This window comes from Salvelinus fontinalis, chromosome 19 (genome assembly GCF_029448725.1).
Source record: "Salvelinus fontinalis isolate EN_2023a chromosome 19, ASM2944872v1, whole genome shotgun sequence".
Taxonomy (NCBI): Eukaryota; Metazoa; Chordata; class Actinopteri; order Salmoniformes; family Salmonidae; genus Salvelinus; species Salvelinus fontinalis.
Window position 1 is genome coordinate 39027966 of NC_074683.1, and position 13948 is coordinate 39041913.

A 13948-nucleotide genomic window follows, 5' to 3' on the forward strand; every position below is an offset into this window, starting at 1 on the left:
AGAGAACACGTGGGGAGGAGGAGAGGGGAGAACACGTGGGGAGGAGGAGGAGAGGGGAGAACACGTGGGGAGGAGGAGGAGAGGGGAGAACACGTGGGGAGAAGGAGGAGAACACGTGGGGAGGAGGAGGAGAACACGTGGGGAGGAGGAGGAGAGGGGAGAACACGTGGGGAGGAGGAGGAGAGGGGAGAACACGTGGGGAGGAGGAGGAGAGGGGAGAACACGTGGGGAGGAGGAGGAGAGGGGAGAACACGTGGGGAGGAGGAGGAGAGGGGAGAACACGAGGGGAGAACACGTGGGGAGGAGGAGGAGAGAACACGTGGGGAGGAGGAGGAGAGAACACGTGGGGAGGAGGAGGAGAGGGGAGAACACGTGGGGAGGAGGAGGAGAGGGGAGAACACGTGGGGAGGAGGAGGAGAGGGGAGAACACGTGGGGAGAAGGAGGAGAACACGTGGGGAGGAGGAGGAGAACACGTGGGGAGGAGGAGGAGAGGGGAGAACACGTGGGGAGGAGGAGGAGAGGGGAGAACACGTGGGGAGGAGGAGGAGAGGGGAGAACACGTGGGGAGGAGGAGGAGAGGGGAGAACACGTGGGGAGGAGGAGGAGAGGGGAGAACACGTGGGGAGGAGGAGGAGAGGGGAGAACACGTGGGGAGGAGGAGGAGAGGGGAGAACACGTGGGGAGGAGGAGGAGAGGGGAGAACACGTGGGGAGGAGGAGGAGAGGGGAGAACACGTGGGGAGGAGGAGGAGAGGGGAGAACACGTGGGGAGGAGGAGGAGAGGGGAGAACACGTGGGGAGGAGGAGGAGAGGGGAGAACACGTGGGGAGGAGGAGGAGAGGGGAGAACACGTGGGGAGGAGGAGGAGAGGGGAGAACACGTGGGGAGGAGGAGGAGAGGGGAGAACACGTGGGGAGGAGGAGGAGAGGGGAGAACACGTGGGGAGGAGGAGGAGAGGGGAGAACACGTGGGGAGGAGGAGGAGAGGGGAGAACACGTGGGGAGGAGGAGGAGAGGGGAGAACACGTGGGGAGGAGGAGGAGAGGGGAGAACACGTGGGGAGGAGGAGGAGAGGGGAGAACACGTGGGGAGGAGGAGGAGAGGGGAGAACACGTGGGGAGGAGGAGGAGAGGGGAGAACACGTGGGGAGAAGGAGGAGAGGGGAGAACACGTGGGGAGGAGGAGGAGAGGGGAGAACACGTGGGGAGAAGGAGGAGAGGGGAGAACACGTGGGGAGGAGGAGGAGAGGGGAGAACACGTGGGGAGGAGGAGGAGAGGGGAGAACACGTGGGGAGGAGGAGGAGAGGGGAGAACACGTGGGGAGGAGGAGAGGGGAGAACACGTGGGGAGGAGGAGGAGAGGGGAGAACACGTGGGGAGAAGGAGGAGAGGGGAGAACACGTGGGGAGGAGGAGGAGAGGGGAGAACACGTGGGGAGGAGGAGGAGAGGGGAGAACACGTGGGGAGAAGGAGGAGAGGGGAGAACACGTGGGGAGGAGGAGGAGAGGGGAGAACACATGGGGAGAAGGAGGAGAGGGGAGATTGATTTACATAAGCATTTCACTACACTCGCAATAACATCTGCTAACCATGTGTATGTGTCCAATACAATTTGATTTGAGAAGAGGGGAAGAACAGAGGGGGAGATGTGACCCACCCGGAGGTAAGCGATGACAAAGGTCAGTATGTAGCCTCTCTGCCCATTGTCCTCTCCAGCTGCCAGGCCCCTGGAAACAGAGAACAGGGTTCACATTTAAAAACAGACTCCTCTCTGGCCCGGTCAACTCCCTCTGACCACAGATGCCGGTGGTGCCTGTCACTTCCCCAATGCACAGGTCAATGATTGGATCTCCGTGCATCCCTGCAAGTCACCCACACATCCATCACCCGCCGCGGGTAATCAAATGTTAATCTAATACTAAAACTAAATCAGGAAGTGCTCATTAGGAAATCACTGTATTGATTTAGCTGTTCTTGTTCTTTTTCCCATGTTTCCTAAAAACAAACAGACCCAGCCAATCTATCACAGGCGCTCGACAGGCGATGGTTGACTTGAAATAATGGAGAAAAAAACTATAATAAAATGCACCGCCTGGTAGGTGAGGCCTTTTCAATGATTAAACTCATGAATTGTTTAGGGATATTGCCCGAGGGCACTAAGCCTGTGACCTTGAGGAATGGACTGGAAGCTGTGCACTGGGCCAGGAACTTACACAATCCATAGGGTCACCAACAATATAATGGAATTTTGTCTTTAGGTGGTGTTTTAATGAAAGGTTTGTTTACGATGACTAGGTTCCCTCCAAATACTCCTCCTGCACAATCCCCCCTTCCTGATACGTGTAAACGTTGGACTATAAACTGTGCCTTCCTGTATTATAGTGATGCTAAAAATGTTTATTCTATTCTACTGAGCCATTTACTTTATGTTCTTATATTTGATTATTTATTATTGTTGTTGTTGTTGTTGCATTGTCGAGAAGGAACCTGCAAGTAAGTATTTCTTTGGACGGTGATCTCCGCGCGTGTCCTGTCGGGGCGGTGATCTCCGCGCGTGTCCTGTCGGGGCGGTGATCTCCGCGCGTGTCCTGTCGGGGCGGTGATCTCCGCGCGTGTCCTGTCGGGGCGGTGATCTCCGCGCGTGTCCTGTCGGGGCTGTGATCTCCGCGCGTGTCCTGTCGGGGCGGTGATCTCCGCGCGTGTCCTGTCGGGACGGTGATCTCCGCGCGTGTCCTGTCGGGGCGGTGATCTCCGCGCGTGTCCTGTCGGGGCGGTGATCTCCCCGCGTGTCCTGTCGGGACGGTGATCTCCGCGCGTGTCCTGTCGGGGCGGTGATCTCCCCGCGTGTCCTGTCGGGGCGGTGATCTCCGCGCGTGTCCTGTCGGGGCGGTGATCTCCCCGCGTGTCCTGTCGGGGCGGTGATCTCCCCGCGTGTCCTGTCGGGGCGGTGATCTCCCCGCGTGTCCTGTCGGGGCGGTGATCTCCGCGCGTGTCCTGTCGGGGCGGTGATCTCCGCGCGTGTCCTGTCGGGGCGGTGATCTCCGCGCGTGTCCTGTCGGGGCGGTGATCTCCCCGCGTGTCCTGTCGGGGCGGTGATCTCCGCGCGTGTCCTGTCGGGACAGTGTACACCCCGCGTGTCCTGTCGGGGCGGTGATCTCCCCGCGTGTCCTGTCGGGACGGTGATCTCCGCGCGTGTCCTGTCGGGGCGGTGATCTCCCCGCGTGTCCTGTCGGGGCGGTGATCTCCGCGCGTGTCCTGTCGGGGCGGTGTACACCCCGCGTGTCCTGTACATACTACTAATAAAACTTGAAACTAGGATGGTGTGTCCAGGGACGGAGGGAGTGAGTTGCTACAGGATGATCTGGTTCTTCTGTAATGGTGTGGAACCGTGTGGCTCCTGGCGGGTTGGGGCCCAACCCAGCAGCCCTCAGGCACCTCAGACATGGACTTCTCAGGACAGCTTCACTACCAAGCCCCTACTCACGGACTCTTTTGGGACAACACACACACACACACTTGTGTATATTGATTCATTTTGCCTTTCAGTTGTCTACAGGGTTGTTACGAAGGGCAAAGAGTTTCCTGAATTCCACGTGTGTAAGAGAATTGAACATGTAGGGAAAGTCAAAGAGGAACCCAGGTTTGTTGCTGTTGTAGCTTAAGTAGAAGACATATTAAATGGAGAATCCCTCTCCAGCTGACAGATCACCTATTTCCACCAACTTACCCAAATGTCGCTGCGATGTTGTAAACTTGTTTTTCATGCTGCAGGACCCTCTCGCGGTCCCCTTCAAACAGAAGGGTGGCAACCACCAACTGCTGGGGGTCGAAACCTTTCAACTGGGGTAAACAAGGAAATAACCATTTGTTTAACACTTTCCAAAAAAAATACAAATTACATAAAGAGAAAAAGGAGGAGTTAGGATTCATGCCAAAGCATTAAGAACGTGTTACCTTGGTGATGTAGAACTTCTTTAACCCTTCGACAAAATGTGTGAAAATGGACGACACTTGAGGTTTCAGGGCATGACCTGTGGAAATAGAAAGAGAGAGGGTCAAGTCCCTCAACTCAAAGCCAAGTGGACCTCTGTCTTTTGGACAATACGGTTAAAAGAACCCACTGATGTCAGTTTGGTCTCACTTAGCCCCCCCATCTCCTCCCTGATTCCTCCAGCACTCTAACAGGGCAGCAGTCACATTTATTTGGGTTTGGGAACAAAGAAACGGAGGAAAATTAATGGTAACGTGAATAACTTGACGAGTAACCAGTAGGGGACAATAAATCAGCGGCGTTCCAATGGGGGGCGGGCTTGACACTATATCAATCTTCCTCGGCCACCGCACGTTTTGGTTTGTTTCTGATCGGACACAGAAAACGGACGTGGACATGGACAATCAAAAATGAGGGTCTGGAGCTGATGGGATGGTTATCAATCACAACAGGATAGAGTCCTGAGTCTGAACACCTCATTCCTTCCCCTCGGTTTCAGTCTCTTCATCACTTCCTCATTGTTTCCATTCTAAATCTGATTGTGGCTCTTTAGGTGTCCTGCAGCCATCACTCTTTAATGAAATACTCAGTGACCAGAAAGAGAGGGTGATTATACATACAGTGGGTACATTTTTCCCGCTCTCTTTAATGCGTATTGAGATACGTGGCCCTGTATTTTATACTACTTGTCCCATTCTGAAATACAGCAGACCCCTTCACTCAGCAGACAGGGTGATTCAAAAAGGGAAGACAAGGCATTAATAAGCCCAAGAAGGTGTCCTATCATAGAGCCCTGACTGAGGTTAAGATATTAGTGAGAAACCGAATAGCTTCATCTTGCCTGCTTAAAGCTAAGAAGTGGGAATATAGGGAGCGTAATGAGATCCCAGGGGACTGAAGAACTTTACAAAGATGTCTGGCACCAACGCAGGATTCCTTCCACCAGACCTCAAGAAACAATATTGGAAAACTTCAATATAACCACTGCTTAAATTGTTCCCAGTCATTTTCCCACCAGGCTTCAATCCACAAGTCGTGCGTGCAACTAGCTACTCCACTGGTAAAATAACAATCAAATGAACTCAATGCAATGCAGCAGAGGGCGGAATAACGCAGCAGAGGGCGGGAAAACGCAGCAGAGGGCAGAATAACGCAGCAGAGGGCGGAATAACGCAGCAGAGGGCGGAAAAACGCAGCAGAGGGCGGAAAAACGCAGCAGAGGGCGGAAAAACGCAGCAGAGGGCGGGAAAACGCAGCAGAGGGCGAAAAAACGCAGCAGAGGGCGGAAAAACGCAGCAGAGGGCGGAAAAACGCAGCAGAGGGCGGAAAAACGCAGCAGAGGGCGGAAAAACGCAGCAGAGGGCGGAAAAACGCAGCAGAGGGCGGAAAAACGCAGCAGAGGGCGGAAAAACGCAGCAGAGGGCGGAAAATCGCAGCAGAGGGCGGGAAAACGCAGCAGAGGGCGGAAGAAAAAAAGCATTGTGAAAAAACGCTGCCAGTGCAGTGGTCTTTTCTCAAATGGATTCCAGTTGGGTGAAGAGACGCACACAAAAAGCAGGCCAATTTAAAAAAAGAACGGCAGAGTCAAGGAATCAGAAATGAAAATAAGGTCAGCCCCAAGCACAGGCAGAGCCAGAGAGCAGTCAGAATACGGCTTCACTTCTGAGCTCCCGTCTTATACAAAGACACTTTCTGAAGGCCCTGTGTATTCACACCCCTTGACTTTTTCCACATTTTGTTGTGTTTTGAATTTAAAAATTGAGATGTGTCATCACTGGCCTACACACAATACCCCATAATGTCAAAGAAAGTGGAATTAAGTTTTCCAAAAGGTTTACAAATTAACTAAAAATTAAAAGCTGAAATATCTTAAATCAATAAGTATTCAACTTAGTTATGGCAAGTCTTTTTATATATATTTTTATTTAACGAGGCAAGTCGGTTAAGAACAAATTCTTCTTTCCAACGACGGCGTACCACGGTAAAACCCTCCCCTAACCCGGACGATGCTGGACCAAAGGGACTCACGGCCGGTTGCCATACCCAGGATGGAACCAGGGTATGTAGTGACGCCTCCAGCACTGAGATACAGTGCCTTAGACCACAGCGCCACTCGGGAGTCTCAAAAGTCTTCAGGAGTAACAACGTGCTTAACAAGTCACATAAGTTGCTTAGACTCACAGTGTGCAATAAGTGGTTTTTGAATAACTACCTCATCAGTCGAGCAGTGAATTTCTAACACAGATACAACCACAAAGACCAGGGAGGTTTTCCAATGCCTCGCAAAGAAGGGCACCTATTAGTAGATGGTTAAAAATAAAAAAGTAAACATTGAATTTCCCTTTGAGCATGGTGAAGTTATTAATTACACTTTGGCTGGTGTATCAATACACCCAGTCACTACAAAGATACAGGTGTCCTTCCTAATTAAGTTGCCGGAGAAGAAGGAAACCACTCAGCGATTTCACCATGAGGCCATTGGTGACTTAAACAGTTAATTTTCTCCTATCACAGTCATTAAACTCTAAGGACAACAATATTGTAGTTAGTGTACAATGCTAACCTAATTGACAGAGTGAAAGAAGTTAGCATGTACATGCATCCTACTTGCAATAAGGCACTAAAGTAAAACTTCAAAATATGTGGCAAAGAAATCAACTTCATGTCCTGAATACAAAGCGTTATGTTTGGGGCAAATCCAACACATCATTGAGTATCACTTCATATTTTTAAGCATGGTGGTGGCTGCATTATGGGTATGCTTGTCATCAGCAAGGACTAGGGAGTTTATCCAGGATAAAAATAAAACGGAATTGAGCTAAGCACAGGCAAAATCCTAGAGGAAAACCTGGTTCAGTCTGCTTTCCAACAGACACTGGGAGACAAATTCACCTTTCAGCAGGACAATAACCTAACACACAAGGCCAAATATACACTGGAATTGCTTAACAAGAGGACATTGAATGTTCCTGGGTGGCCTAGTTAGAGTTTTGACTTAAATCCACTTGAATATCTATGGCAAGACTGGAAAATGGCTGTCTAGCAATAACCCAATCTCCCAATTTGACAAGAGGATGAACAATAAAAAAAAATATATATAGTGTGCAAATATTGTACAATCAAGGTGTGCAAAGCTCTTAGAGACTTACCCAGAAAGACTCACAGCTGTAATCACTGCCAAAGGTGATTCTAACATGTTTTGACTCAGGGGTGTGAATACACATGTAAATGAGATATTTCTGCATTTCATTTGCAAACATTTTTAAAACATGTTTAAACTTTGTCATTACGGGGTATTGTGTGTAGATGGGTGAGAAAAAAACAACAATTGAATCACTTTTGAATTCAGGCTGTAAACACAACAAAATGTGGAATAAGTCAAGGGGTATGAATACTTTCTGAAGGCGCTGTATCAAACAGTTCCTTTACAGAGATCAAATGGCAGGGTTCAGAATGATGTTGACTTACCGAAATGAAACTGTTTGTTATCCATGAGCCGGATGGAAGCCGGTGCACACCTCTGGGGGAGAGAGAAAAAATAATAAAACTCTTTCAGGAGCATGTGTTAAACATTGTAAACATTTCCCCATCCCACACACTGTTCTAGTGAAGTATTGATCTGCATTACCTTTCTTAACTGAGAGGAAAAACCTTTGAAATAACAGTTGCTACACAACCTCGAGACACGAGTAGATATTCCTGGTAGTGTGTGGATACGTCCATGACAAGTCAGGGCTCAAAATGGTCGATTCCTTCATTGTGTGTTAAGCTAAACCACAGTCTTAACCAAGGATTGGAGCTGCATAAACCATACGCCTGCAGTCATCGATAATGGCTGCTTCAGCACTACCTAATCAGAGCGGGAGACGCTTCCTTATCATCCCTTCCCAGAATTGGGGCTCTGCCAATCACAACCCAACCACTTTGTTTGTACACTACAATATATCATTGATCTGCATAGTTCAGCTACTGTACATAGTGTCATATAACCAAAAGATTAAATATCACAACTACAACTCACTTTTTAATGTGATTGGATAGACGTGAACTAAATGTTGTCAGTATTACAGGAGGTCTTCAATAGGAAAGACCATACCGTACAAACACAAGATGGAAATGGAATTGACCTGCTTGGCAACCTCTCGTAAGCAGGCCACGCCTGCCTCAAAGTTAGGGAAGACCACCGAGCCATACTTCTGGTACTCTGGGATTGGTCGGATCTTCATCGTTACCTCGGTAACCACACCAAGGGTTCCTAGGGGAAAACACATATTACAGAAACAAAAAGGTTCTCATACAAGAATGGTTTTAAAAACGATGGCCTGATATTGGATGTGTTTTATTGTGTTACTTAAAATGATGCTTTAACATTCCCAGCAGCCTTTAGGTTTGTGCTGGTGATGACCAGTGGTGTAGAGAAGGACCAGCGCATCTAAACCGTTGACACACCTTTTGGATTTTGCGTAACATTTACCCATCTTTTGTGGAAAAATGCATTGAAAGTATAGAGAGCATTACGTAGCTCACTGAGAAAGGCGATCAGCGCATACCCACCCGTTGTTTTAACCACTACCTCACAGGCAGCGCCCCGTTGTTTTAACCACTACCTCACTGGCAGTGCCCCGTTGGTTTAACCACTACCTCACTGGCAGTGCCCCGTTGGCTTAACCACTACCTCACGGGCACTGCCCCGTTGTTTTAACCACTACCTCACGGGCAGTGCCCCGTTGGTTTAACCACTACCTCACTGGCAGTGCCCCGTTGGTTTAACCACTACCTCACTGGCAGTGCCCCGTTGGCTTAACCACTACCTCACGGGCACTGCCCCGTTGTTTTAACCACTACCTCACGGGCAGTGCCCCGTTGGTTTAACCACTACCTCACTGGCAGTGCCCCGTTGGTTTAACCACTACCTCACTGGCAGTGCCCCGTTGTTTTAACCACTACCTCACTGGCAGTGCCCCGTTGTTTTAACCACTACCTCACTGGCAGTGGCCCGTTGGTTTACCCACTACCTCACTGGCAGTGCCCCGTTGTTTTAACCACTACCTCACTGGCAGTGCCCCGTTGGTTTAACCACTACCTCACTGGCAGTGCCCCGTTGGTTTAACCACTACCTCACTGGCAGTGCCCCGTTGTTTTAACCACTACCTCACTGGCAGTGCCCCGTTGGTTTAACCACTACCTCACTGGCAGTGCCCCGTTGTTTTAACCACTACCTCACTGGCAGTGCCCCGTTGTTTTAACCACTACCTCACTGGCAGTGCCCCGTTGTTTTAACCACTACCTCACTGGCAGTGCCCCGTTGGTTTAACCACTACCTCACTGGCAGTGCCCCGTTGGTTTAACCACTACCTCACTGGCAGTGCCCCGTTGGTTTAACCACTACCTCACTGGCAGTGCCCCGTTGGTTTAACCACAGTATATGTTAATTTTCTCCCGTTATCTGGTTTCATGCTGCTCACAGGAGACCAGTGAGATTTATCGACGGGGGGTTTAAGGAAATAAAAAACAGGTGCATATCAAGGGAAGTCCCGGGACACCAAGTCCTCGTCACGTCACCCAGGGCTCCCAGCATGACCCCTGACCCCGCAGAGTACCCACTGTGTCTGCGGCTTTATGGGTTATGTTTCACCTTGGTTTAGTGACAGGTGGAATCCTCCCTACCAAGAGGAAGCTCGCCGTGTCCAAAATGGCACCCTATTCCCTACTACATAGTGCACTACATTTAACTAAATTATTTCCATTAAAACAAAACACAGATGTTTCCCTAAAGACTTAAATGAGTGTTTATAAACGTTGACTTATTTGAGAAAATATCCACAATAATTACATATCGTCAGGTCAAGTGGAGCCATACACTGTCTTGAACTATTTTCACACAGTAATGATGTGACTCAATCATCATCACATACCCTGGGCTTCCTCTCAGGGGGCCTGTCACACCCACACTGTGGTGGAGGTAGAACACAGAGAGAGAGAGACAGACATAGAGACAGACATAGAGAGAGAGAGAGACAGATTTACTTCAAACTATTTGTGTCCCTGATTTGAAGGTCATTTAAAAAAGAAGAAGCGATGACTGGACTCAATGAAATACATCTAGTTCGGCTTTCATTAGCAGATGTGCGTTAAGTATACATTGTAATGAGTCCAGATGGAGAGCTCTGCCCGGCTCCCAGTGTATAGTCAGTAAACAGCTTGCAGTGCTTTGTTGGGCACATGTATCCACAGCTGTTGAACACTGCAGTTCCCAGGAGTCCCTGCACTTCCTCAACCTGGCATATGGCAGTATTGTCACTGGGCTCTCACTAGGACAGGGTGGGACAGAAGAGGTGGGGGACAAGGACAGGCATGACACACAGAGGCCCAAAACCAATACCCCTCCCCCCCATAACTGCATCTCTTCTCCCACCCTGGATGAAGTTAGCCAGTCAGGTTATTACATTATATACACTGCACAGACAGGGTCAACTTACAATCTTGTTGAAGTCATGATCCCTGGGAGGAGTGTTGAGGTGAGTCTTACCTTCTGAGCCCAGGATGAAGTGGTGGATGTCTGGCCCAGTGGACATGCGTGGCCCCTGGCAGCTCTTCTCCATCACCCCTCGAGGGGTCACCGCCTTTATGTGGATCACCTGGACATACCACAAACAAGATGGCAGCTCAAGTCACTTAGCTTGACTTTAAATCACAGCAGAGAGGAGTGACAAAATAGCCAGGTTAAAACAAGTGCTATTTCGGTTGCTGAGTTCCTTATCCAAGGCTAAATTCTGTCAATCCTTGGCAGAGCTTAAATAAAACAAGCAGGCTCATACATTAGCATGACGCAAGTGTGCTTTGATGGGCGCACCTGCAACTTCACGTTACAACCTTTTGTCCATTTACAAATCACCCAGTAAGATCAGAGTGAGTCACAGAGAGGGGAACATACCAGGTCCTCAATGTTACCATATACGTTCTTCTTCATGCCTGATGCTCTAGTAGCCACCCAGCCGCCCAGCGAACTGAACTCCATGGAGTCTGGCTCATGCCCCGTACAGTAGCCTCTCTCGTTGAGCTGGGGAGAGGGAAAGTGACAAAGAAACACTCATCAGTATTCATAGGAGCAGAGTTTAGACCTACGTCGTGTAAAATCAGGGTTTTCCCCAAACTCAGTCCTGGCATCCCTATGGGTGCACGTTTTGGTTTCTGCCCTAGCACTACACAGCTGTTTCAAATAACCAACTCATCAAGCTTTGATTATTTGAGTCAGCCATGTTGTGCTGAGGCAAAAACCAAAACGTGCACCCAATTCCTGGTGTAAACCACTAAAACAACAAGAATTTTAAATATGAAACCAAATCACAATCAAATTCCTCTTCCACCACTGGATTCAATTATGGGTTTGTTAAGGGGCTTTTATGTTCAAATTATGGGCTTTATGACACCATACATGTTTTTACAACATCCTAAAATTAACCACAAATTATGTGGAGGAGAAGAAAAAATGAAAGGGGGGAGTCAAAATATGAGTCGTTTCAGATGTGGCCTGGGCCCCTGGTCTCAGTGCTGGGCCCCTGGTCTCAGTGCTGGGCCCCTGGTCTCAGTGCTGGGCCCCTGGTCTCAGTGCTGGGCCCCTGGTCTCAGTGCTGGGCCCCTGGTCTCAGTGCTGGGCCCCTGGTCTCAGTGCTGGGCCCCAGCAGCAGGCAGGAATGGCCTACTCTAATGTCTCCCGTTTTCCAGGTGATGTGAGGAGTCAGGCCGTGCGTTCATGGCACTGCTCTCCCCGACAGGCAGCTTTTAATGCAGAGCCATCTGCTCCGTCAAAATGGCCCCTCTATATGCAAAGGTGGAGCCAGTTTGAGACGCAGAGCACGCATTCCTTCACGTCAAACACTGCCTCCTTCTCAATTTTTAGAAATGAGCTTGATGGTGCCATCTGCTCATTGCCCGAGCCTCAAGCTCTAACGTAGTTACCTCTTCTCCTACTCAGACCTGCCTAGCATAGGATCTCTGCACTCCCTGGAAACCATTTTATTTATTTATCGTTATTTTACCAGGTAAGTTGACTGAGAACACGTTCTCATTTGCAGCAACGACCTGGGGAATAGTTACAGGGGAGAGGAGGGGGATGAATGAGCCAATTGTAAACTGGGGATTATTAGGTGACCATGATGGTTTGAGGGCCAGATTGGGAATTTAGCCAGGACACCGGGGTTAACACCCCTACTCTTACGATAAGTGCCATGGGATCTTTAATGACCTCAGAGAGTCAGGACACCCGTTTAACGTCCCATCCGAAAGACGGCACCCTACACAGGGCAGTGTCCCCAATCACTGCCCTGGGGCATTGGGATATTTTTTAGACCAGAGGAAAGAGTGCCTCCTACTGGCCCTCCAACACCACTTCCAGCAGCAACCCATTAACCCAGGGTGGAGAGGCATGGCAGGCTACAGGTGAAAGATCCTGTAGAAGACAGCTTATACTTATCTTATCAACAATGAGCCATTTCATGGGAGATCATTCAGCATGAAATGGTTTAGTATTTGAGGGCAAGGCACTTACTAATCTCTCCAAATCCTGACCGATGATGCCAGCTTCAACGTGGGCGACTAAATTCTTCTCGTCGATCCACAATATGCGGTTCTGCAGATAAAAACAAAAAACAAAACTAATGAGATCATTACATTTCACTGCTTACGTCATTCAGACCACAGTTCCCCAACTGGTGGCCCGCCGGTGGTTTTATGGATTTTTATTGTTGTACATAAAATACTGGAAAAACACCTGGAGATCAGCTCCATGTGATTTTAATTTGAAAAATCTGTTCCCAATTATTCCCACGCATAATAGAGAGACAGGGGATCACATACAAATGTTAGCAACGTTTGAAATTATAATGTTTTAGTCAAATATTATATCTGTTTCGGATTCTTGCACTCAATTGCAGTCTACAAATGATTTGTATTTATGTTCCGGCTCCCCGACTATCCGCTCAAGAAAAACAATTGTCCCGCGGTTGAATCTAGTTGATGATCCCTGGTTTAGACCACTATACAAATTGTGTACAATGCCTTATGAGTTTAGCCCTGATGAAAAGCACTCTGTGTCCGATACATCCTATACAGGTTAGAGGGAGAGGATTTTAATGATTGCAGTAATAGTGTTGACAGCATATCCAAGGTTGTTCTCGAAAACTGCCTTCACCAAGTGAATGACATCAAATACATTCCAGTTGTTACGGTCTTAATTCTAGAACCCCCAAAAAGGTCAGTATGCAGCCTTTTATTAATTCTAGAACCCCAAAAAAGGTCAGTATGCAGCCTTTTATTAATTCTAGAACCCCAAAAAAGGTCAGTATGCAGCCTTTTATTAATTCTAGAACCCCCAAAAAAGGTCAGTATGCAGCCTTTTATTAATTCTAGAACCCCCAAAAAAGGTCAGTATGCAGCCTTTTATTAATTCTAGAACCCCCCAAAAAGGTCAGTATGCAGCCTTTTATTAATTCTAGAACCCCCCAAAAAGGTCAGTATGCAGCCTTTTATTAATTCTAGAACCCCCAAAAAGGTCAGTATGCAGCCTTTTATTAATTCTAGAACCCCAAAAAAGGTCAGTATGCAGCCTTTTATTAATTCTAGAACCCCCAAAAAAGGTCAGTATGCAGCCTTTTATTAATTCTAGAACCCCCCAAAAAGGTCAGTATGCAGCCTTTTATTAATTCTAGAACCCCCCAAAAAGGTCAGTATGCAGCCTTTTATTAATTCTAGAACCCCCAAAAAGGTCAGTATGCAGCCTTTTATTAATTCTAGAACCCCCAAAAAAGGTCAGTATGCAGCCTTTTATTAATTCTAGAACCCCAAAGAAGGTCAGTATGCAGCCTTTTATTAATTCTAGAACCCCAAAAAAGGTCAGTATGCAGCCTTTTATTAATTCTAGAACCCCAAAAAGGTCAGTATGCAGCCTTTTATAACGACTG

The 13948-nt window shown here is 48.5% G+C and overlaps 1 protein-coding gene across 10 annotated transcripts in view; it reads right to left on the bottom strand.

Moving 5' to 3' along the window:
• LOC129816711 (alkyldihydroxyacetonephosphate synthase, peroxisomal-like) overlaps positions 1-13948 on the bottom strand; it is a 65796-nt gene that overhangs the window by 41207 nt on the left and 10641 nt on the right. For all 10 annotated transcript variants that reach the window (XR_008753597.1, XR_008753596.1, XM_055871519.1 and 7 more), the window contains 8 exons: positions 12538-12618; positions 10924-11049; positions 10519-10627; positions 8117-8244; positions 7458-7509; positions 3953-4029; positions 3726-3838; positions 1656-1725 (listed from right to left, as the gene is read on the bottom strand). Coding sequence is in view for 8 of the 10 variants with exons in the window: in XM_055871519.1 (XP_055727494.1) it covers positions 1656-1725; positions 3726-3838; positions 3953-4029; positions 7458-7509; positions 8117-8244; positions 10519-10627; positions 10924-11049; positions 12538-12618 (756 nt within the window). In the remaining 2 variants the exon portion in view is untranslated. The remainder of the gene's footprint in view (positions 1-1655; positions 1726-3725; positions 3839-3952; positions 4030-7457; positions 7510-8116; positions 8245-10518; positions 10628-10923; positions 11050-12537; positions 12619-13948) is intronic.